The 23,654-nt window shown below is 32.1% G+C and overlaps 1 protein-coding gene across 5 annotated transcripts in view; it reads right to left on the reverse strand.

Moving 5' to 3' along the window:
• Window positions 1–23,654, reverse strand: part of LOC122720058 (1-phosphatidylinositol 4,5-bisphosphate phosphodiesterase epsilon-1-like) — a 103,065-nt gene that overhangs the window by 25,828 nt on the left and 53,583 nt on the right. For all 5 annotated transcript variants that reach the window (XM_043946496.1, XM_043946498.1, XM_043946494.1 and 2 more), the window contains 4 exons: window positions 12,504–12,796; window positions 6,972–7,303; window positions 6,305–6,450; window positions 2,006–2,201 (listed from right to left, as the gene is read on the reverse strand). In XM_043946496.1, the coding sequence (XP_043802431.1) occupies window positions 2,006–2,201; window positions 6,305–6,327 (219 nt within the window). In that variant the 5' untranslated portion in view covers window positions 6,328–6,450; window positions 6,972–7,303; window positions 12,504–12,796. The remainder of the gene's footprint in view (window positions 1–2,005; window positions 2,202–6,304; window positions 6,451–6,971; window positions 7,304–12,503; window positions 12,797–23,654) is intronic.

Here is a 23,654-nt window from a genome sequence, read left to right on the forward strand (position 1 = left end):
GCCAAATCGCACGTGTAACCTCGCCGTGAAATCATTCGATCTCCATGGATCGTCCCCTCCCTCTTTTTCTCTCCGCGTTCCTCGATGCATTTGAACAGGGAAAACGATCCAACAACTCACGTATCATCGATGCTCTTCTTTTTTCCTTCTTTATTTCTTCTTGTTTACGCAACGAAATTGTTGATAATTTTATTATTATTATATTTTCTTTAAGGAGATATAAAGCTAACTGTGAGAAAGAGGAAAGAGGAGAAGGAGGAGAGAAGAATTTATTGTTGTTTCCATTGTTGGGACGATATATAACGATATTGAAAATGATAATTTTCTTTTTCTTTTTTTGAAGATAAATGATAATTATGAGGAAGATACTTGGAATTAGTTTTGGAAGGGGAGGAAAGAGAGAGAGATAGTTGTGAAGATAAGTGGTTCAGACAGTTGGGTTGAATACAGATATCGCGTGATATGGGGCTTAGAATTGACTTAGGTTGAAACACAGTTTGATCTAGAACGGAATCGGAACTGGGATGGAACCGAGTTTGAATTGGAACAGAATTGAGCTAGGTCCAATACCGAACTGGTATTGAATTGGTGCTGAATTGATATTGGACTGATACTGATCTGTTTGGGGAGATGTATTGGGATTTGAAGCTTTTTTTTTTCCTTTTCCTCTTTTTTTTTTCTTTTTCTCGTAGTTAGATACGTAGGAGAAGTTAAGAGAGATACTTGATAGATACTTTAAAGATGATGTTATTTAATGGAAAGCAATTTTGTAGTAATCTCCAATAATTTACTTTGTTTACCATTTTATCGCGTTTTTCGTTTTATTTTTATAAAAAAAAAAAAAAATTTGCTGCGCGAATCACTCTTTTCTTAAAACAATAAATTCGATAAAAACGCGGAAACCGACAATTATCGGACGAACACGTTTTCGCGTTTTTTTTCCTTTTTTTTTTTTTTTTTTAAACGGGTCAGATATTGAATATTGGAAAACTACATTCACATACACAAGACAACATTCGAAAAATTTGTTCATTTTCCTGTTTATTTTACCATTTATATTTTGTGGGTGATATCTATTTTCGACGTTAAAAATATTATAAAGGGGGGCAAAAAAATAAAAGTTGTCGATGACCTCGATCGCTTAATTGGCTTGGAAGTAATTGTTCGAAAAAATCGATGCTTGCGAAATTTTCAATAATTTTTAGACTTCTGAATTATATAATACTATTATTATATATATATTTTTTTTAACTTAATACGTTCACCAATAATTTTTCATCCCCTCAATCTTTCGAAAATTGTAGACTAGTTTCTATAAATAAAAAGTAAGCGATTTATCTTCGAGAAACGTCTAATTATCTGTTCCAATCCGAGCATAAATCCGTGATTGTGTAACCACAAAATTTTATTGCTACGCAAATTCTGAAAATAGAACAGTCGAATTATAGCGCGAAGATAGAAATATCTATTGCTAAATATTACTATTGAAATATTTTGATCGAATGAGCTTAATATTATCTTTTTCATTTACCAATAAAATTCAAATATATATATATATTTCTTCGATCAAACATTCCTCCAACCCATCTAAAAACGTAGAAAATAAAATATCTCGTTGCCAAATTCCAAGAGATATTTATCTAAAGGAAAACTTGCAAATTAGCATCAATTAATTTCACCATTTGTTACAACATATAGAACGAATTATTAAAACAATTATATTATAAAACAAAAATAAATAAAAGGACAAATTGCCTCGTATTTCGAGGCTATTATCTGTTAAAGTTTAATTCGTAAAAAAAAAAAAAAAACAAGCAACGCGACACAATGAAAAACTTGATCGCGAGAGGAGTGTGCCTCGAGGAGCGATCGAGAATTCGGAATTTATCGTTATAATTCCAATCGCGTTTCCCACGATGGGAAAGTTTCAAGGTTTGTTTTTCAAGGTGCGATTCGCATAGCAATTACACACGGGGGAAGTTTATGAAGTTTAAAAACGATTTACCTTGGACTCGAATGCGATGACTTCCCGCAATTCCCGCAAGAAAGCCCCGAAGAATGGGACCACCGGGCATTCCGGCATAGCCAACGAGCGGGCAAGCGCGAATTCATACTCGGATGACAAAAGGGCGGAGGAGAGGCTTTCCAAAACTGGTACCGGCTCGTTCACGCTGTTCCAAAAGGGTTTCAGCTTGTTGGACCTGCGTCAAAACCATTCGTGTTTGATTGAATTTAATTTGGCAGGCGAAACGATCGAATGAAAACGTATTTGTCGTTGATTTGTGTATTTTTTCTTTATTGAAATTAATGTTGATTAAAGTTTGGTAAAAAGAAAAAACCAAGCTTGAAATCGTATACAATTAAAATTTGTAATTTATTTTTTTTTTTGACATCATTAATTATGATTATTTATCTTTTTCTCATGATTTTTTTTTCGAAAATTATTGAAAATTTGATATTCTTGACGTTAACCCAATTCGAATTCACACGATTTTTAAGAAACGATATTTCGTGTGCATCGATATATTTAATAATGTAATTATTGTTTCTATACAAATCTATATTCTATGTACAAAGGAAATTGTTTTTTATCGTATTGCATGAGGTGTTTAAGATGATTAGTGACTTAATTCCTGCGAGGCAAAGAGGAGTGTTTAAATATGGTGAAACGAGATACTGTCGTGTTAATTTAATGCTTGGAGGTATTATGATACCCTCTATTTGAAACTTTGTGTTTTAAATAAAGTAATATGAAATGGTCAAATGAAGCACGTACAGAATAGATTAAAATAAAAAAGGTTTGATATCGTCTTAAATTCGTTTAATTCGTATAATTTTACAACAAAATTTCAAATAACGTCAAAATATTCATTACTTCATCTTTTATTAATAGTAAACCATATTTTTCTTATTTATATTTCTTATAAGAGAAAGAAATGTTATCGTTGTCCAATGTTGGATAACACATTTGTACAAAAAGTTATTTCATAGACAAATTAAAAAGAATAAAGAAAAAAGTTCGAGATCTCATTCGAAGAAAATCAAGTTTGAAATCTTGTCGAGCACGTGTGCACTTGGTTAACTCCTGATGGAATGCGTTTAGCACATCTGTCGGTACCCAAAGAACGCCTAAAATGCCTAAGCTATACCTTAAACTGGATTTTCTCGAAAAGGCTTTAAACCCAAACGAAATTTTATTTCGTACTTTCATCTTTCTTTGAAGATGGAGAGCAATCTTCATTCCCTCGGAAGTGCACGCATCTTCAACTTGATTTCTCAATCTTAATTTCTTCGTTAACATCGATAGATTTTATTCTTTTTTCCCCTTCACCTTATTTTTACCTATATTATTTTTAATAATTTTTTATAATTAACGATAATAATTTCACGACGTAGTATGTATTATTGTATTGTATAAAATTTTACATTATTTTGTATCATTTCGTTTCACAATATATTTTCAATAGTTACGAGATTCTTAATCTAATCTCATAGTCTTCGAAACATCATCGTCATTATTGTAGATGTAAAATTTTACATAAATATATTATATCATTTCGTTTCACAATGTATTTTCAATAATTACGAGATTCTTAATCTAATATTATCGTCTTTGAAAGATCATCGCCATCCATTGAAGAAATTTCGCCAAAGTTCTGTGAAGTAATAGGTCAAGATGGCGCAGGTGCACGTAAAATTTCAACTATGCATTCGGTTAATCGCATAGTTCTCGAAACTGAAACTAGAGCGCGAGTTATATAGCGCGGGATAAATTGTAAATGGAGGAAACGACCAGGACAATGACCATGTGTGTAGGACGACTGTTGCAACTTTTATCTTTTCGTTCGCGGTTGCGGAGGTTGGCGGTTTTTTACGATCCCGGTAATAAAAACTATTTTATTTTTCCATTTCGTTTTTCCGAAACGACCACAAGGGTGCAATTTGTGGCACAGCTTTTCCTTTGGTGAATTTATAAAAAAAAAAAAAAAAAAAAATCTCTCTTTGTGAATTTTAATGGAGGAAGAAACTGTTGAATTCGTGGATAATAATTGAATTTAATTTATTTTAAACACGGTTGAAGTGATCTGCGTTATTAAGAGCACTTGTAAATTATTTCTTCAAAAATTTTTGCGTCAATTTTCAACAATCATTAGTAGAAATAAAAAATTCGTTTTTATTTAATAAAACAAATCAACTTAGCAACTGAAAGAAACTTTCAAGAAATGATTTTCTATTTTAAAAATCAAAATATATCCTGTTCATAAGTTAGGAATATGTAACAATAATAATTAAAAAATATTAAATAATAATAATTAAATATTTGAAAACATATAATATATTATTCACAATTATTTAACAAACGGATATATCGTTCGTAAAATCTAAATGCTAATCGTTAATTGAAACGAACTATGTGTATTTACAGAATATATTTCGAAATGGCTTATTTATTCATCGAATATTCATCGAGTTTATTTAAAAGTAAATTCATCCAATGATAATTTTGTATAAATAGTGAAATTGATATTTGTTGTACATGCTTTTTTTCCCTTTTTTTTTTTAATCTTTGAAATTAAATTTTGTTTGCTCGTTCGTTCCAACGAAACGAAATATATCAAAGTCAGAATATATATGTATATATATATACTGTGCTGCTTTGGTCAATTTGTTTCGTTATTTTTCAACAATCCATCGGAATAAAACACACTTTGAATTATTCCTTCGTTAATTCTATCCTTTTCATTCAATTTTGTTCCTTGTTATATTCGTGTTATATCAATTTTATGTCAAACACAAATTATCGTCTACACATGCACGTGTAATAATGTATATCACACGAATTTATAATTTAATTGAACACACACGCTTTTGTGACAATTTTTCTTCAAATAATCAAGTGATCAAAGAGATGTATATTATAATTTTTGAAATTGCGGTACATGGATGTGGGTACATGGAAAATATTACAAATAAAGAGATTCTCTGTTTTTTCTCAGCGAAAGGAAAAAAGAAAAAAAAAAAAAAAAAAACATATGTTCAATATTGTTACACACATGTAATTAAAAATAAAGTGAGATTTATACGACGCTGTAGTTTCGCGGAAAATAATATTATCTTTGTTCTTTGCGAAATAACTGAAACTTTTAAGTTATTTTACATATATTTGCATGATAAAGTTTTCTTTGTTTTCTCTCCGAAAAATACGATATACGCGTGATACACTACATCGAAAATTTAGAAGCGATCATTCTTCTCCTTTTTTCCGGATAAAACCAAATGAATTTTAAATAAATAATTACGGAAAATTATTTTGCCATATCTATTTATCATAATTAATTGAATAAATAAAATCTTATTTAAAACAGTACGATAGATTAATTTTCTCTTTACTCTATTCTTTCATTATAAACTTAACCATTATGGATGATGGAAAACATATGCAAAAGTATTTTCAAAACTAGCGTGGAGCAACGATGCCGATACGCAAAAGTTTCTTGGCTGGAAAATTGTTCATTTTAGATACGATTTGAAACCATGACACGAATGGATAAAGATAGAACCGACGAAAGTACCGAGAAAGGAAAATTGAGAGAGAGAAAATCCCTTCGCACTCGCATGAGTCTGGGCGCCATGTGTATAAGTATTTCCGACATTGGGCGAGAGTGAAGGAAGATTCTTTGAGGATAGGACAAAAGAAGAAGAAGAAGAAGAAGAAAAAAAAAAACGTTCAAAAAACGTCTAAAGAAATCCGTCTAAAGAAGAAAGTTTGGATACAGAGCTACGTGAGAAAAGAACTGTTTAAAAGACAGCTTTGAGTTTGCGTGGAACGATTCTTGATTTTATGATTTATTTAAAAAAAAAAAAAATTAAAACAGACCAAATTTAAATTAGAAAATGGATATAATTATCGAACGAAGACGAATAATCGAATGGAAGTTTTTCAATTCGAATTAAAATAATTTTCTGCGGGAAATAGTGATTAACACTTAAGATACAAGTTGGAATAGCGTCTTGTTTAAGTTGGTAAGACCATGGATTAAAGGGAACTTTCGGGATGCTATTATTTCAATGGACCTAGATTAATCGAGTCGAAGGATCATCGAAGCAAGCACACGCTTTGTCTGTGTAGTTTCACGAAATTACGTATATACCAGGATTAATTTGGTATTCTATGAATGTTATTCTCTTTCGAATCTTTAAAATTTTTGCACTTATTACAAAATTGCTTCTTTAATTAGACATTTTATGCATTTTTTCATTGATTCTATTAGATATTCAAATAAAGGGAATAGAAGGAACTTACTTGAGGCCAGCAACGATTTCCATGGCTGAGTTAAAATTTCCGGTATTCCAACAGGTTTGAGCTACGCGTAGGAGACAGGACAATACAGCCTGCCTTTCTTCTATCGTTGTGCCGCTTGTGATCGCGTGGGTAACCCATGAGCTCACCTGAAATTACGAAATATTGCATATAATTACAAGATATGTACCTGGTCACGAAGTCAATTTTTCCACTCCATTTTCCACTAATTTCCCTTAAAGGATTCTGCAGATATTAAGATATCCTAAAATTGGCCATTTACTATTCCATCGAAATTTCTTTGTATTTTTCAAATACGTAAAAAGCTCTTTTTTGAGCTTGATATTTCACACATACTCTGGATTCAACCATCAATTTTCTTCCAAACGCCAGGCAGGAATATTTACAACAATCGAAAAACCCAAAAATAAATTTATCAATGATCATTCAATATATCAAAGATGGATCGTAATTTTCTCCCTCCCCTTTCTTCCTTCCACCAATATTACAAATATTACAACGTGATCAGATAGAAGACATTCTCAACGAAACGAAAGATAAATCTATCTCTATTAGGATTGTCTGAAAGGATTTCGAAGGTTTATCGTTAGCATGTTCGAAGATCACTCGATGAACGATCACTTATACAAACTTATTAACTTATAATTACCTCATTGAAACGATTGATGAGCGTCTGAACGGAAGAGGAGAAGTTGGGTACAGGCCAGTTAGACTCTTCCTCGGTCTGGGTCGAGCTGTTGGCGGTGCTCGGATTGCAATAGCTGCGACTCGGCGACGGGGGTGGCCTGGCAGGTAGTTTCTGCGTATTCTGATCTTGTGCCACGTGCCTTAGGTACTCCTCAGGCGGTACCTGGTAGAACAGCTGGTATTCGGTCTCCGTCAACCTGAGCGCCACCTCCTCGGGGAAGTGCAGCAGCTTGTGCAGATCCTCCAGCTCCTCAGAGCTCCGAGGCGGCTGCGGCTGCGGCCGCTTCTCCAGCTCTAATTAAACACATTGTACACCCCGCTTTAATATCCAACTGCGTGAAACATTGCACGCGCAAACAGATTTTCTGCTTCGACTTTCTTAAGAAATTCATTCTCTCGCGTCTCGGATTTTCTTCGCTCCTTCGGGATTAATGGAGGGATTAATGGAGGGAAGAAGGAAAGTGGAAAATTAATATTTTTGTTGAGAGAACTTTTTTATTCTCTCTTCTTCTTCTTCTTCTTCTTCTTTTTTTTTTTTTTTTTTTTTAAGGAGATAGGAATTTTTCTTATGGATTTTTTCGCTACTCGAGATTGAATTAAAATTAACATTATAGAAACGACAAGAAGGTGGAAATTATTATTATTTTTGCCGAAAGAATTTTCTTCATCTTGTTATTTTATTTTCCAATAAAGTAGAAAATATTTAATCATTAATGACGATCGAGTCTCCACTTTTATAACATTTATTTTTCAAGGAGAGAAAGAAAGATGTTATTATAAATGATTAATATTATTATGAGTCTATGATTGCGTTAGTTATGATTGCTGGTCAATATTAACTCCATATACGAATATGCGTTTAATATCGTAATATTTTATATATTTTACGAAACATATAATTTCCTTCCTAGACGAGGAAATTTCGCCGTGTATTTCAACTGATTTGCGAAAATTACATTGGCGAGAACAAACGGGGGAGTAGAAATTGTTTGTTGGAATGGTTTGTTCCAGTCGAAGGGGAAACGGAAAGTGAATGGACGCGCAAAAGCGTTATTCGAAGCATGCCGACAATTTAAAATCTGACCCAGTTCTGTCAAAAATAATTAAGATTGGCGCTGACTCGTCGTGGCGACGCGTGTATAACGCGCGTATACACACACAAGAGCCGGAAAATGTACGAGTGGCATCCATTTGCGGCGACAAGAAGGAACTCGAGTAATTCGACGTATCCGGTATATTAACGGATCTTGCCTTGTTATTAAAAGCAATTCATAAAACCACGCGCGTCCAGAATATTTCCAGAATATTCCATTCGATCAATTCTTTCAACCAACAAATAAATACACAATGGATAATTATCATTCGAGGAAACAAGGAGTTCAGATATCCGATAATTCTCCGAAATTCGTGATACCATAACGCCTGTCTTAATCTCACTTAAACTAATTTGCATCAAAATCACGCGCTAAACCAGAGACGTTAAGCGGATGTATAATGTACGTGTATAAACGATGCGTCATCTTCTGACCGCCAGTACAAGTTATCGGCGAAAATAAAGTCGAAGAAGTCAAAGAAATTGGGATAATTTTTAACACTCGGTATAATTTTTAGACAAAATCTATACGATTTTGTATACGCAGGATCCGTCCACTTTTCGAACGAATTCTCGACGAAAAGATCGAATATCGGAACCTTACACAGAATTCAATTCTTTGTGAATTATCATTATCGACGAATAGGGTTTGTTACGCGAGATACAATAATTAAGAAAAACGAAGGCACTCGAACAAAAGTGGCAAAATTCCATCATCTCCGAATAAACTAATATCATTAATCTAAAAACTATAAAGAATAAATTAATTTCAAAAGAAATTATTGTTACAACTAACCGTATAGATCCTAAAATTGAATAATTACAATTAGAATTCAACCAATAAATAAAACTGGATAAACTCCTATCCCTAAAATTAAATATTAATATAAATAAAATTCCGTAATTTAAAAAATATATTGAATAAATTCATGGATATAAAATTCATAATGTTAATGACAAAAAAATATTATTATTGGTTTATAAATATATAAATTTGAATAATTGAAAAAATATCATTCTTTAGATAATAATTTTAATGCATCTCTAAAAGATTGAAATAATCCTATAAATAATATTTTATTAGGATCTTTTCGATTTTGAATATATCCTAAAATTTTCCGTTCTAATAATGTTAAAAATGCAACTCTAATTAAAACTATAATTATTAAAATAATTAAATTAATCAAAATAGAAATTATTATTTATTAACTAATTTATTAATATAATTAAATTCTAAATTTAATGCACTATTATGCTAAAATAATAAAAAATATTTAGTAATTTTATTTAAATTATTTATAAATCAAACCAATCTGACTTACGTCGATTTGAACTCAAATCATGTAAGATTTTAAGAGTCGAACAGACTCAAAATTTATACTGCATTTAATTTTAATCTTAATTCAACATCGAAAGTTACATCACCGCGTTTCCAAAGTTGCGTTAAAATCAATTTCCCTTTGTTCACTCGAGCCAGCGTAAGTACACGAGCCTGTTATCAAAACATCGTGTGCGTGAAACGACGGGCGAATAATAACACGCGTGCAGACGCGTGATTAACGATTAACAATGTATGCGTCATGCATGATCGAGATGGAATCGGGAATAGCGAATTTTCGTTCAACGAATTTTCGAACAAAGGGACGATGAAAGAGATGAAAAAGATAAAACGCGGGGTAACAAACGTTTTCAAACGGAATCCGGCTGGTTTGCGGGTTGAAATGAAATTTCATTTGTTCTCGCGTCCCCGAGGACCGAACCGTATCGAATGAATGAAATTATATCAGGTGACGGTGCAAACTTGTTCTAGGTTAAATTATTATGCTCCAAGGAGACGTCTCCTCGCTAGGAAAAATTTATTTCGTATCATTCTGTACGTAGAGAAACGTTGTGGCGAATTTTTTTTTTATTTTTAAGAATAAAAGAAATGCAAACAGAGGAAGAAAATATCGTTCGTAAAGGAGGGAGAGAAAAATAAAAGTGGATTAATAAGAAGAATCGTGAAAAATTTTATTAAAAATAATTCTTTAGAGATTTTTGATGTGTATTTTGTGAGTAGAGAGGATAGAAAAAAATAATAATAAGAAAAATTTATCGATTTGATAATTTAATCTTGATATCATCGATTCGTGTTTAAAAAAATTTAAGATTCCCAATGGTAAAATAAATGTGAACAACAACTCTTTCGAATTTCTTTGATGAAATTTAATTTAAAATAATCCTAATTGCGAGAAAGAATTGTCGATTTCGAATTTAAATTGTAAATTGGCAGGGATGAGAAATCTTGTGGGTCGCGTGTTTTCGAATAAACGGGAATCTTCGATAGAAGGACAAGCATTGTAAACATAGTAGCCAGTTAATTAGTACTTTAACATACATCAACAGGACTGACAGATCGATACAATCAGATAATGATAAGGTAACAGGAAGGAAGAGGTAATCAAAGTGCTAATGCAAATATTGGCTGTTCAAGTATCCATCTTTCTAAAGGTAACATCGCTTTCATATACCTAATTGACACGTAAATCGATACTCGTGAGGACGATAAATGAAAAGCTATGACGTTACCTATCGATTATACCGATGTCCGTGTCGAAAAGATCACGATTTTTCGAGGAAAAATTTTAAATCTCGATCGGATCGGATTATTCGATGATATACAAATAATTTGAAATTCATCGAAATATACGTGAGTTTTTAGAAATTAAATTTTCCTCCCATTTCATTTTTAGAAGTTAGCCTCGAAGTGAACACTCTTATGGAATATCGAAATTGCGTTATCATCGAAAATTGGATTACACATTCGTGGCGGTAAAAGCATTTTTATAATTGAATCCATGATAAAGCGTTTTAATATATATATATATATATATATTCCGGTGTAAAAGAGGAAGGCACATATGATAAATATAAATGTATTATCTTCACGTTAAAGTGTGTTTCTGAAGAAAAATTTCTAAGCCAATGATTAATGGCGACAGTTTAATATTACTTAGCATTTAATCGGTATTTCTGAATGACGGATCATTAGTTTTTTGTGTTTGCAGAAGTTGAGTGCTTTTTTTTTTTATTTATCTTATGGAATAATAATTTCACTCGAAATTTTTAAATGATTCTTATTTAAAAGAATTTGATATTTCTTCATAATTCTTTGAGAAGTAATAAATTGATTAAAGAATAACATCATTTTATTTTTCCAATTTTTTTTTCTTTTTTAAATAACTTATTCTCAATGCATACATATTAATTTTCGAGCTCAATTAATCATGCTCGTTGTATGCGAATCTAATATTTGATTAATATCTTAACATCACAATTTTCGTAGCTTTAAAATATCTCCAGGAAATATTATACGCTTCTGAAATATATAATATTAATTTCATCCCGTATCTCATATATTATGAAACATACGTTTCTTTTTATCCTTAAATAATATAAAACGTAAAACTAAAAATGGAACAGAAAATAATTCAATAGGATTAAAATCGTGTATTCCTGTTTATCTATTATCGTTTTATCAGGCAATGGATTAACAGTTCAGTAAGAGATATTATAGAAAAGATTAACGGCTTTTTCAATTGAGAGAAAATGAAGCTAATTTTAAATCAATACGTAGAGCAAAACGTTACGATAAACATCCTTTCAACATCCTTTTTTTTTTTACAAATTTCCGTTTTCTTTTATAATTAAAAAATTGAAATTTTTCTTTTATCTTTAATTTTCGCATTTAACTTTCTAAAAGTATCTAAAATGAATACAATATTACAGATAAATTATTTGTAATTTGTATAATGTTCCACCAGTATCGTGTTAAAAATTTTTGTTAAAAAAAATCTCTTGCTTATTACTTGTAACGATCTATTTAGATGAAAAACGGCATCCAACTTTGCTAATAAATTACTCGACTGTTATTACGAGAGGAAAATTGTGCCTGTAGGAAAATTCTCTCATTCCTAAGGATCTTCATGTTCAAGGATTATATCATGTTTTATATTCTCGTACATTCAAAACTTTCCATTATATTTTTCATTAGGCAATTTCTTCAAGGAGAAATTTCAAAAACTTTGTCAGACTGCATATATATATATATACCACATTTCTTTAATTGATAATATTAGATTAAATATTTAATCTAAACTAGAATCATTTTTTATAAACGAAAAGATATAATTAAAGAATGTACATCTTTCTTAAAAAGGAATTTCAAAAATTTTTTTTTCACTACACCACTATATCCATATCATGTATATTTAACCTTTTTTTTTTTAAAAATTTAAATCAATTTAATTGTATATTTAATCAAACTAGTATCATTTTCTATAAATGAAAAATATCAAAGGTCGTATGATTAATACTTCGAGAAATAATGTCGTCAAATAATTATTAAATTGTTGCACGAACCTTATCAGGTAATGGTTCGGCCACGTGGGGTGGAGGAAGCGGAAGTGGCTGTACTGTTCGCCGTTGACGGTGATGAAAACGGCGCTTCCACCCACGGGTGGAATCGCCACTGTTCACCGTTGAAATCAGCCCGACGACCACGACGGGTAATCCCCACGTAGTTTTCCAGCCTGCATCAAGATGGCTCCATTGACCTCTATCCAACAGGATCACTGGGACAGCCTTCGTCTTTTTCTCCTCTTCTTATCCGCTCCTTTCTTGTATTTTAAGAACGACCGCGTTTTTCGATTGGCCTAAAAATCACAGAGAGAAAAGTCGATCGATAACCAGCCGAACTAAGGGTGGAAGAAAAGTGAAAAGAGAATGAACAGAGAGAGACGAAAATAGAAAAAAAAAAAATCGTGACAAAATTTATCCTCGTGATGAAATTTATATCTCCGCATTTCCCGTGTAATTAAATCGAATAAAAATATTTCATTATGAAAAATTGTAAGATCGGATTCTAATCGATTATTTATTCATTTTACACAATTGATACATAATACTCTCATCAACGTAATAATAATCGTCATAGATGTTAGCTAATTAATACATCTATTCCTAACGCCGTTTAAATCGACGTTTCACGTATATGCGATATAAACGAAACAAAGCGTTATTGTCCTCGCACATTGAACAATATCATATCTACACAACAATTTTGTTCCAATAATGTTTCAATATCAATTAAATTATCCACGTAGCTCTCCGTCATTAGCTTTGATCCAATAGATAATGTTCGAAGTGACGTTTGAACGTTTTGAACGTTTCCACACGTTCAATCTCATTTTCGACGAAAACTATTTTCTCTCTCTCTATCTATCTCTCTCTCTCTCTAGCTCTCTACATGCGTCTGTCGTACAAAGGATTGGTTGGTGTATATCCGGGAAATGCCAGAAGGAACTCGTAGAAAGCACAGCCACTCGTTAATCCTTAAAACGAGACGAGAGCCTTACCAGAGATAGCTTCAAACTGTCGTCAACAGAGTACAGTGGTGAATTTAACGATTCTCCGAGGAGCAATGTTAATTTTCTGTTTCGTCGTTCTTTCTGGATTAAACATCAACCGGTATCTCTTTGAAACACACGAATTCTCCATTTACCTTACCCTCCCTCCTCTTTCTCTTTCCTTCTCTTTTCATTCTTCTCTTTAATTTTTAAACAATTTTTGACTCGACACGATAAATTAATATTCTTGTTGCTCTTCCAATATTTAACGATTACCCGTTGTGATCGTGATTTGCTATTCCTTCAATTGGATTTGAATATTTTGAAAATAATTTGCCATTTCGCGAGAAGAGTAATTTTTATTAAATTTTTAAAGGTGCACTCTATGCGATTAACTTGCAACTTGAGATTATTTCTAACGAAAGGAAAAGAAAGTTCAGTTTTAGAAATTTCGATTTCAACAATTAAAAATTATTTCCAAAAAAGGAAAAGAAGAAAGTTTAGTTTAGAAATTTCAACAACTCACGATTATTTCTAACGAAAGGAAGGGAAAATTTAATTTGGAAATTTCGTCCGGTTTCAACGCAACGTTTTCAAAAAAAAAAAAAAAAAAAAAAAGGCGATCGTTCTGCGGCGCTTTTCTGGCCGGAATGGAATTGATCATCCTTTGTAGCGGTCACGGAGCAATAAAAAGGTAGTCGATGCTAGAATCGTGGCTAGACATTTCCATCGAAATTCTCAGTTGTTTGCTCACACTTTGCCGACTGCGGTCGAGCGGAAACGCTAAAGACGATCTTGAATCCCTATGAAACGATATTGTCCCCCGCGATTTCCTGATAATTTCACCAAAGAGAAAAGGAAGTAGGGGGGAGGAAAAAAAAAAAGCTAGATGGTCAGGGACGTGATTTTCATAGAGAAGTTTTTCTCACGCCGCGCGCAGGGACCATTTATCACTTTGTTATCTCTTTAAAAAATTTAAAATTCCGTGATTTCTTCTATTTATTTTTATTCAAATTTAACAATCGTTTATTACGCACATTAGACATTTTACTTTCTAAAGTTTGCCGCCGTTCATTGCAATTGCTTAATGCTTCGTTTTAACGTGTTTATCTTTAATGATAAAACTGGAATTAATTAAACGGATAGAATTGTAAGCAATTGTAATCGATGTTGAAGAAATGATAATAATTAGGAGGAAGAAAATTGAAGCGAGAAGAAAATTTCTCTTTTTGCTTCTCTTACTTGTCTACTTGTGCCTCGATATAGAAAGTGATTCGATAAATTTGTTGTGAATATTTTAAAATTAAATATCAGTATATATATATATAATAAAATATAATAAATAATATAATAATAATAAAATATAAATAAAATATAATAAATAATATAATAATAATAAAATATAAATAAAATATAATAAAGATATTCACAACAAATTTATTGATAAATTTATTATTAAAATTAAATATAATAAAATATAATAAATAATATAATAATGATAAAATATAAATAAAATAAATAATAATAAAGATATTCACAACAAATTTATCGAATTACTTTCTAAAGTTATCGATGTGTATGTATATTTGAAAGATGAGTGTTCAAGCGATCAAGACAAAAGGTAGATATAAAAGAAACAAAAAGGAAATTTTCTTCTCGTTTCAATTTTATCTATATATATATAGATTTATTCAAATCTATCTTTAAGTATAAATTCTCGTTACATATTTTAAATAGTTTGAACAGATGAATGCACGGATTATTAATGCTTCCTTCCATACATATAATTACTCGAAATGTTATGTACGTGATAGATAGTACAAACCTATATAATATATCCTCACGAGAGCTGTATTTATGCGAAGCAATAGCAATTACACGTTCGAGATAGTACTGTTGCACAAGAATGAGCTATTGTTCACAAGTCAAGATTTTATATACACGTACAAACTATGCCACTCTGCCCGATTCGTTCCTGATATAATCTCGAAACACTTACTACATACACACAAGTGTTTCCAAGCGATTGCCATCCGATTGCTATTAAATGCCCTAATTTGCAAGAAGGGATTAATGGGAAGCCAACGGGAGATAAATTATTTCTGGTCATATAATTCAATTGATGCCGTTTAGATTAAACGAACCGTTACACGATATTATTAAAGGTAATATGAAAATATAGAATCGGATATGGATTTAAAATTTTTCTAATCCATTTATAAAATGTATACAAATTATTTTTACGTAATACAAATTTTTTTCATTTCAACCATCATGAAATTATTTAATGTTATGATGTTAATTCGAAAATAAAAGATCGAAAGATCAAATAATTAATACATTCAATACGTGAGTGAAGTGAACGAACACGTTACTTTTAGAGAATTTCTTATTTTATGACATGTCAGTTACGTTTTCTTTTAAAAAATATAAAAGCTTCAAGTCAAATCTATCTTCTCATTTGCAATAGTACATTCACCGGCAATGTATACGATCGTTTCGAATTTTCTTGCATTTTCTCCCCATTTTAAATTCGTTAAAATTTTCTTAATCAAATTTATATCGAATGTAACAATAACATCGATAAAATCGATCTCTCCGATATTCCAAATGTTCATTTACGCGTAACAAAATTCAAAAGTGCTAGCAAAGTGTCGTTATAATAAGAAATAATTTCCATTGAAACGAGGTAACGCGACGAGTGAAAAGGAAACGGGGAGGAGGAAACTGCAGGAACAGCTGACATTCCTCACCTTCCTCTAGCAATTTCCTAGAAGGCGACAGCAAAGGTCAGAACGATATGTTATGCGTGGGCGAGACGATTAGACCAAAACGTTTCACAATTCTCCATCAACGTCCTACTCGAGTTTCAGGGAAATTCGTTCGAATCATTTCTGGAGTCATTTAGAAAACAAAACCGTGTTCGAATTGCGAGACGAAGAAGAAAAGATGGACGGCCATCCGTCGCATCGTGGATCGCAAATTAAGATCGATCTTGAGAAATGAGCGCGGGTCGAGAAAGGGTTAGAAAAAGAGAGAGAGAGAGAGAGAGAGGAGAGAAATTTTTTCCACTCGAGCTCCTCGATTTTTCGAACCGAAGAAGTTTATTATCTCGTTTGCACTTCGCTTTGTGCCGCGCGATATCGTGTGGCATGTCCTGTTTTTTCGCCACGGATTTTTATGAAAGCGGGGGGCGCACGTTGGCAAGGAAACTCCACGGGGATGGAGAATGTTCTGTAACTTTTCAGGTTTATTAGTCTCGAGGGCGGTGCTTCTTATTGAAACAAAGTTCTCGCCACCTTGACTAATTGGAAGGATACGTTTCTTTCCTTTTCAAATTGCACAGATTTCTCAGGTTTTTTTCTCCTTCTTCTTCTTCTTCTTCTTCTTTTTTTTTTTTTAATTCTTTTTTTGATGCGATAAATACCATCGATTTCGAAGCGATGCCAAGATCCGATATCTGCGGTGGTATAAATGGTGCAAGGGAATTTTCCAAGGGAAGGGAATTTTTTAGATATTTTTACGCTGAAAATTTATATCCCCGGGGTTTTGACTGTGGAAATCTACGTAGAGGCCAGGATTTTTATAAAATGACAGTTGGACTTGACAGTTCCACCGCTGGATTTCAGATTGAAAATGTTTAATATTGTATTAAGATCCAAAGGGGCAAAGAATTTTATTCGCGCGATAAATATCGATATCGATATCGATTCATATCGAATCGAGAAGATTGTATACTACGTGGTAAATGGGAACAAGGGGATTTTGTTCAAAGAAAATCTTTGATATTTTTTTTAAATATAATATTGTACCCTTTGAGTTTTGAGGAAAATATAAGGATTCACTGTATAAAGATTCGAAAGAAGTCCCATCTTTTCTATAAAATTTAATATTTTAGATGTATTTCAAAATATAAATATAAAATTAAAATCCATATGAAATAGTTTAAAATAATAATTTAAAAAATTCACATTATTAGAAATATAATATATATGCTTAAAATATTCATCAATATTCTAATTATTTACTCTGACTATTTAAAAAGTAGCTTAATTAAGTAATTTAGTTAGATTAACTGCTTGAAAAAAACTCAATCGTGATTTTCACGCTTTAACTTAAATCAAACTGAATTTGTTCTAATTCATATTGTAACTATTCACAAATTTGTTGCCGAGTAAACAAAGTTTATTTTTATGCCAAAATAACGATTACTCCGACGTAATCGAAAGTCATTTTATTAAGTAAATTCGCGAAACGTTCGAGTTCCATCTTGATTTTCCGAATTTTGGGTTCGCTTTTTCACTTCTCCTCATCGAGTACCAAGTCTAGTTTTTACGCTGCAGGTATTATGGTGCAATATCGAGCGCGTTTAAAGCTGACATAACCGAGCAGAAAATTCGAGGAATACTCAACTTCTCCACTTCACCGATCACCGCGAATTCAAGATTTTCAATTATTCAAGCGTGTGCATCCGAATCGTACAATTCTTCCCGATTTTTCAACTTAATAATTCGCTATATTTAAAATAACTCGTACGAGAAAAATTCTTCTCAATTTAATTATTAACTCAGTCAAGAAAATTACTCGTCAAGGAATATATTAAAAAAAAAAATAATCAAATCAATAAATCTTTTTCTGCAAATTTAGAATAAAATTTATTCTGAAAAAACTTTTAATAATTTATATTCTATAATAATCGATCTTTCTCTACTCAATTTGCCCTCTCTGCAACATATATGATTTAAATAAAATTTTTCTCTCGCCAGAACTATTAACCTAATCTATACAAAGAAAGAAAGTAATCGAAACGATTTACTTATCAAAATAAATATCACATAATTCCGGTAATTCGAACGCATTTAAATCGCAAATTTATTTCTCATTTTCGTATTTTTACCAATAGTTGAATGCATCGCGTTAAACCCGCCTTTCCTTCGGTACCCTCTTTCACCTCCACGCGCTCATCGCGAAACGAAAAAAGCTTTTATGAAATCGCGGTTAAATCTCATCATGCCGTGACTTTTTTCCCCCTCCCTCGAAACAATGTTTCCAGCATCGACACGACGAGAGTTCGCATCAAAGTGTAGAGGGAGTGAGATGTATCGAGGGAAAAATCGTGTCGCCCATCCTGAAAATATTAATATTATTCCTCGAGGTTAACCCCCATCCCCTCGCAGACAAAGTTTAAAGTTTTCGCGAGTTTCGCGTGGCAAGTTTATAAAAGGATACGAATCGCAAAGTTTTTCCCTTTGAAATTGGCAGGGTGAACCGACTATTAATTCTGATAAAGGGGATAACGCGTAAAGATTAAGAATTAAAATGTTTTTTTCAAGTCGTTGCGGATGATCGAATTCTTATTGGAAGAGAATTTTGACATTTTATAACGTTTCCCTTTATTTCTTAACGTTCTAAGCTTTTTAATGCTCGATTTTTTAAAATGACGAGGTATATTAATTAATCATGCTTCTTTGCAAATAATTGAAATAATTGATAAATCCAAATAAATATTAACAGTCTCGACGATACAATCTAGTCATCTATTTTTGAATAATTTCACAGTTTAATGAAATTGATTATTCCACAGGCAACAATCTAATAAAATCTATTCCAGATGTACATACATTTCTCCTTTCTTTGTATAATTCTTACAGCCATCTATAATTACAATAATGGTATATAATGAAAAATAAAATTTGAAAAAAGAGAAATATTACAACATTCGAATATATATATAAAATATAAAATAAAGATTACCTCGAAAGAAAATTGGAGCGAATATTTGCAGTAGATATCTAAGTTGAATGTGCACATGCACCCACATATATCTGCGAGTAGACGGAAGCCAATTGACCGTAGTTCGGACAGAGGGTATGAGGAAAACGAGGGAAAGACGTGTAATATGTGGGGCGGTCGATGGAACTGTCTATATCGCATAACCTGTTCGAGGTAGGTGAGCCTCGTTGCTTTCAGCTTTCGTGTTTCTGCGTACATTAACGCTCCAACTAGATTAACAAATGGCAAATGTATGCGTGCACACGTCCCCGAGTGACGGAGGGTAGATAGTACGGGGTAGAACTATGCAAAAGAGATAGGAGCTAGCCGTGGAAAGGAGGTAAGTAGTTACACAGGTTTACACGTGCCCAAGTTAAATGATTCTGACTCTGACGTTGAACCAAACTTGTTGCCAGTTGAACGCTTCCTTGCTCTCCTATGGTGTTCTCAAGGATACACGATTACGGGTATTTAATAATCGTGGTGGTAAATTTTCTTAACGTTAACTCGAGAGAAATTTCCAATTGTTTGATTTATACAACGAATCTCGTGTTTATTAAGTATTTGTTCGGTCGAAAACTGGTAAGTAAATAGGTAAGAGATTAACAGTGAAAAGGAAGGAATTTTTCCTTTGCTTTTTAGTTTGATAAATATTGTTCTTGACATAAATTGGTGAAACATTGAAAATTACGGCATAAGAAACGCGATTATGGATGCTGGGGTATATAAGAATATAACGGGTACGATATTACGTTACATTGTTCTTGGCTGCATGTTATCATCGGTGAAAAAGTACTCCTTTCCGGTATGCTAATGTTGATCATTTTTCTGTCGAAGCTGCGTCGAATGCGCGAAATTTTTCATTTTTTTTGACTTTGGTTGGCGCAAGTTTTAGTCGACCGCTGCTTTTCAACTTACGTTATGAATATACATTTTTACTTTTAAAAATCGAGAGAAAGGGATAGATCAACGCGATTTCCTCCCTCGCGAAAAACTGGAATTAATTTCCCTAATCTCGACACCTTTTTCAATCCTCTTTAAATATTTGTGGTCAGTAGTATTAGCGGAATTTAATCTTTCCACCCGGTTGAAACGAGATCCATCTTCAATTAAACGTTTTAATGCCTTCAATTATTAAATTACTCGCGGTCACTCTTGCTTCCATCGTTTAACTAAAAATTTACCATTTTTAAAATTCCGAAAATCATCTTTCACGTGTAAAAATTCCAAATTAATTTGCCCCGCTGGTATCGAATATTTCTTAATTCGAATTTTATTCCTAATAATAATAATAATATTCCTAATAATAAAATTTTGTCGATAACAAAAAAAAAAAATCATAATTTCATCAATTTGCACACGTACAATTTAAATAGACGTGAAACTTGATATTTTTTTTTTTTTTCCGAAACAACTGTGTGGATAAACGTAGATCGACAAATTATCGAGCAGAAATTAGAGAACCAGGATATTTACAAAACGACCATAAATTGTACGTGTGCACAATCTGGTGCACGTATACGTATTTTCGGCGGAATGTTGCGTGGATACTCGATACTCGAAAATAGATTAAAAGTGTTACATGCGTTCACGTGTACGTAAATAATTGATGAAGGAAACGGGTCCATATCCATACACGATAAGAGAAATTGTCGTTTTATCGGGGTCGATGCCGCAAAATCTCATTAACATGGTTCACTCATTTACCATTGTGAAGTGCGCTTAATTGAAATTACACACGTTTATGAATTAAATTGTTCATCTTATTGGAAAAAGTTGCACGCGAAATGTCTACAACGTTAACGTAAGAGAGAGCGTTTTTAAAAATTTATTACTACTCCCGAGTTAATTAACACACGGATCTCTTGTTGCGGCTTATCAATGAATACATGGAGGATGATCTCAGAAGCCAATCAGCGTAGATCACGCTCCCTGTCTAAACGTCTTATGCAAGAATCTCTATATTATTCAAACTTTTAATGAAGTCGCTAAACCAGACTAGGTGAAGTACTTAATTATAGTTAACAGTGATTCGTCAACCGAAAGTTCATTTTCAGGGGAATGCGTTGATTTACGTTGATTATCCTCCTCGTTTACCCTCTTTTCGTAAAATCATCGTTATTATACATTGACACGATTTATAAACAATAATATAATAATAATACGTATAAATAATTCTTTACAATTTTTAATGGATATATTTTTCATTTTCGTTCAAAAGATAATCGCGAAGATATTATTGACAAGATGCGTGCAAATATACGAGTGAAACGAAACACACACGTGCAAACAAGAATCCTATGTTTCACGAGAATAAATGGAGGAAGATGTCTGTATGCGAGAAGCAAATTGGTGCGCGCGCGCACACACACACGCTAGGATATCTTTGTGGGCATCGTCTTAACGTGCATAAGTGATATAAAGCGACATGTGTGCAACACGCACCTCTCTAACGATGGACACGTTATCACAGGTGAACGTTCTATGATCGATCCTATCAACTATCAAACTCCATTAACTCGTACGTTCGCGTTGCCATCTGGCCTATACTACTTGTGTTCACCAAGTGTCGGTCAACTTTGCTACGTGAACCCGATGTCGTCACAGCAATTAAGACACGTTGCTACATAATCGCAACGTGAAACGCGATGACCAGCCATCCAGTTGAAAATCTGCTCTTTCGCATGTCTATCTAGATTCTCGATAATTCAATATTCTTTTTTTTTAATAATAATTCTATTCTTTTTTTTTTCTCTTTTAATTATTGAATTAGAGTGTGAAATAATAAGGAACGTTCGAAATGTAATTCGTTTCTAAAATATTATATGGCTTACGAAAAGTATATAACGTTTCAATTTTATTTATATTTTTGTTTCTGTGAAATTTCGTAGGGAATGGTAATGTCACGAATAATAAAAAAAATTTGTAAAATTATATAGGGATTACTGTTGCAAATTCTTGTTGCAGAAGAAACAATCACTCTATTATTTTGCAAATATAAATGAATAAAAAAATATAATAAGAAATGAAAAGAAGGAAGTTTAAATTGAACATCGAATATTGTTTATTCGTATACATTGAATTTTTTAACTCTATATAAATAATTTCTAAAATCGTAAAACGCTTAAAATATTTTCCAAAATCTTTCTATTATTTTCTTTATCCCTTTTGCAAGCCAGAAGAAAAATAAAATAAAATTTATTCTTTTTTGTATAAATAGCATTCTCAACGCGTTAATCATTAAATTTAATAATAGGCAAAAAATAATGTTGGCCAGACGAGAAAGATGAGGAAAATCATGAGAGGATTAATACGGAACGTTGAAGACAATGGATATCACAATTTTCAATTCGAAACTATTGGAATGATATCTTGAAAATCGATATAACCGCGGTAATTTTTTTTTTTTTTTCTTTTTTCATAGGAAGACGCGATGAATATTATCCTTTTGTTCAGGATTCACAGAGCCACGCCCAGGCAGGAAGTTCTCAGATCGATATCACCTATGTGTACTGTTCATGAGTAGCGTATCCATAATCTTTTTAACAGCTCGTAAAACGTGAAGATTTCATTTGCTGGAAAAATGAATCCTCCACTCGATTCTTTAACAAGCCTTTTAACTCTTTCCCCACGAATAAAGTCTCTCTTTAGTTTAGGACGATACACGTGTTGGTATGGCAAAAGGTAATCGTGATGTAAATAGAAAAAAAATAAATAAATAAATTAAAAAAATGCCGACAAACACACACGAAATATATTTGTTCATTGTAAAAGATTTTTCACTTGCTGTAAAGTAGGTATTTTTATAAAAAAATAATCATTTAATTCTTTCGAATTAAAAGAGCAATCGATTTCAAACTAAACATTCGCAAGAATTGGAAAATATGGATTTATTATAATTCTCATTCATAGAATGAAATAATCATTTAACGCTTAATAAGAGATGGAAAACTCGATTTATGCTCCAATTGTTCTCCGTTTTCCTCCATGTTTTATCTCTAAAACAGCTAACTCGAGATGTATAACCGAATATTATTCGCAAAAAAAAAAAAAAAAAAAAAAAAAAAAAAAGAAAAAAAGAAAAAAAAATCCGCACCAGACTAATTGATTTGAATATCTGCGTACGTCAGCGCTCGAGGCGAAATATTTATGAACAGACGATTTCGAACGATTTAAATAGTCGATCGACTTTAAAAAGAATTAAAATCGAAAAATATTCGATAAAACGTTTTCTTCCTTTTTTCTTATCTTTTCATCTCGATTCTTTATACACGTATTACAAATTAACAATTAATTTTTAATTCTTAACCAAGCAAAGGACGGTGTTTTCAAGAAATGGTTCCAATTGTATACAGGACAATTTCACAGGGAATTTTACACTTTTTATATCCCC

Source organism: Apis laboriosa, unplaced genomic scaffold (assembly GCF_014066325.1).
Source record: "Apis laboriosa isolate Shangri-la unplaced genomic scaffold, ASM1406632v1 scaffold9_cov152, whole genome shotgun sequence".
NCBI lineage: Eukaryota > Metazoa > Arthropoda > Insecta > Hymenoptera > Apidae > Apis > Apis laboriosa.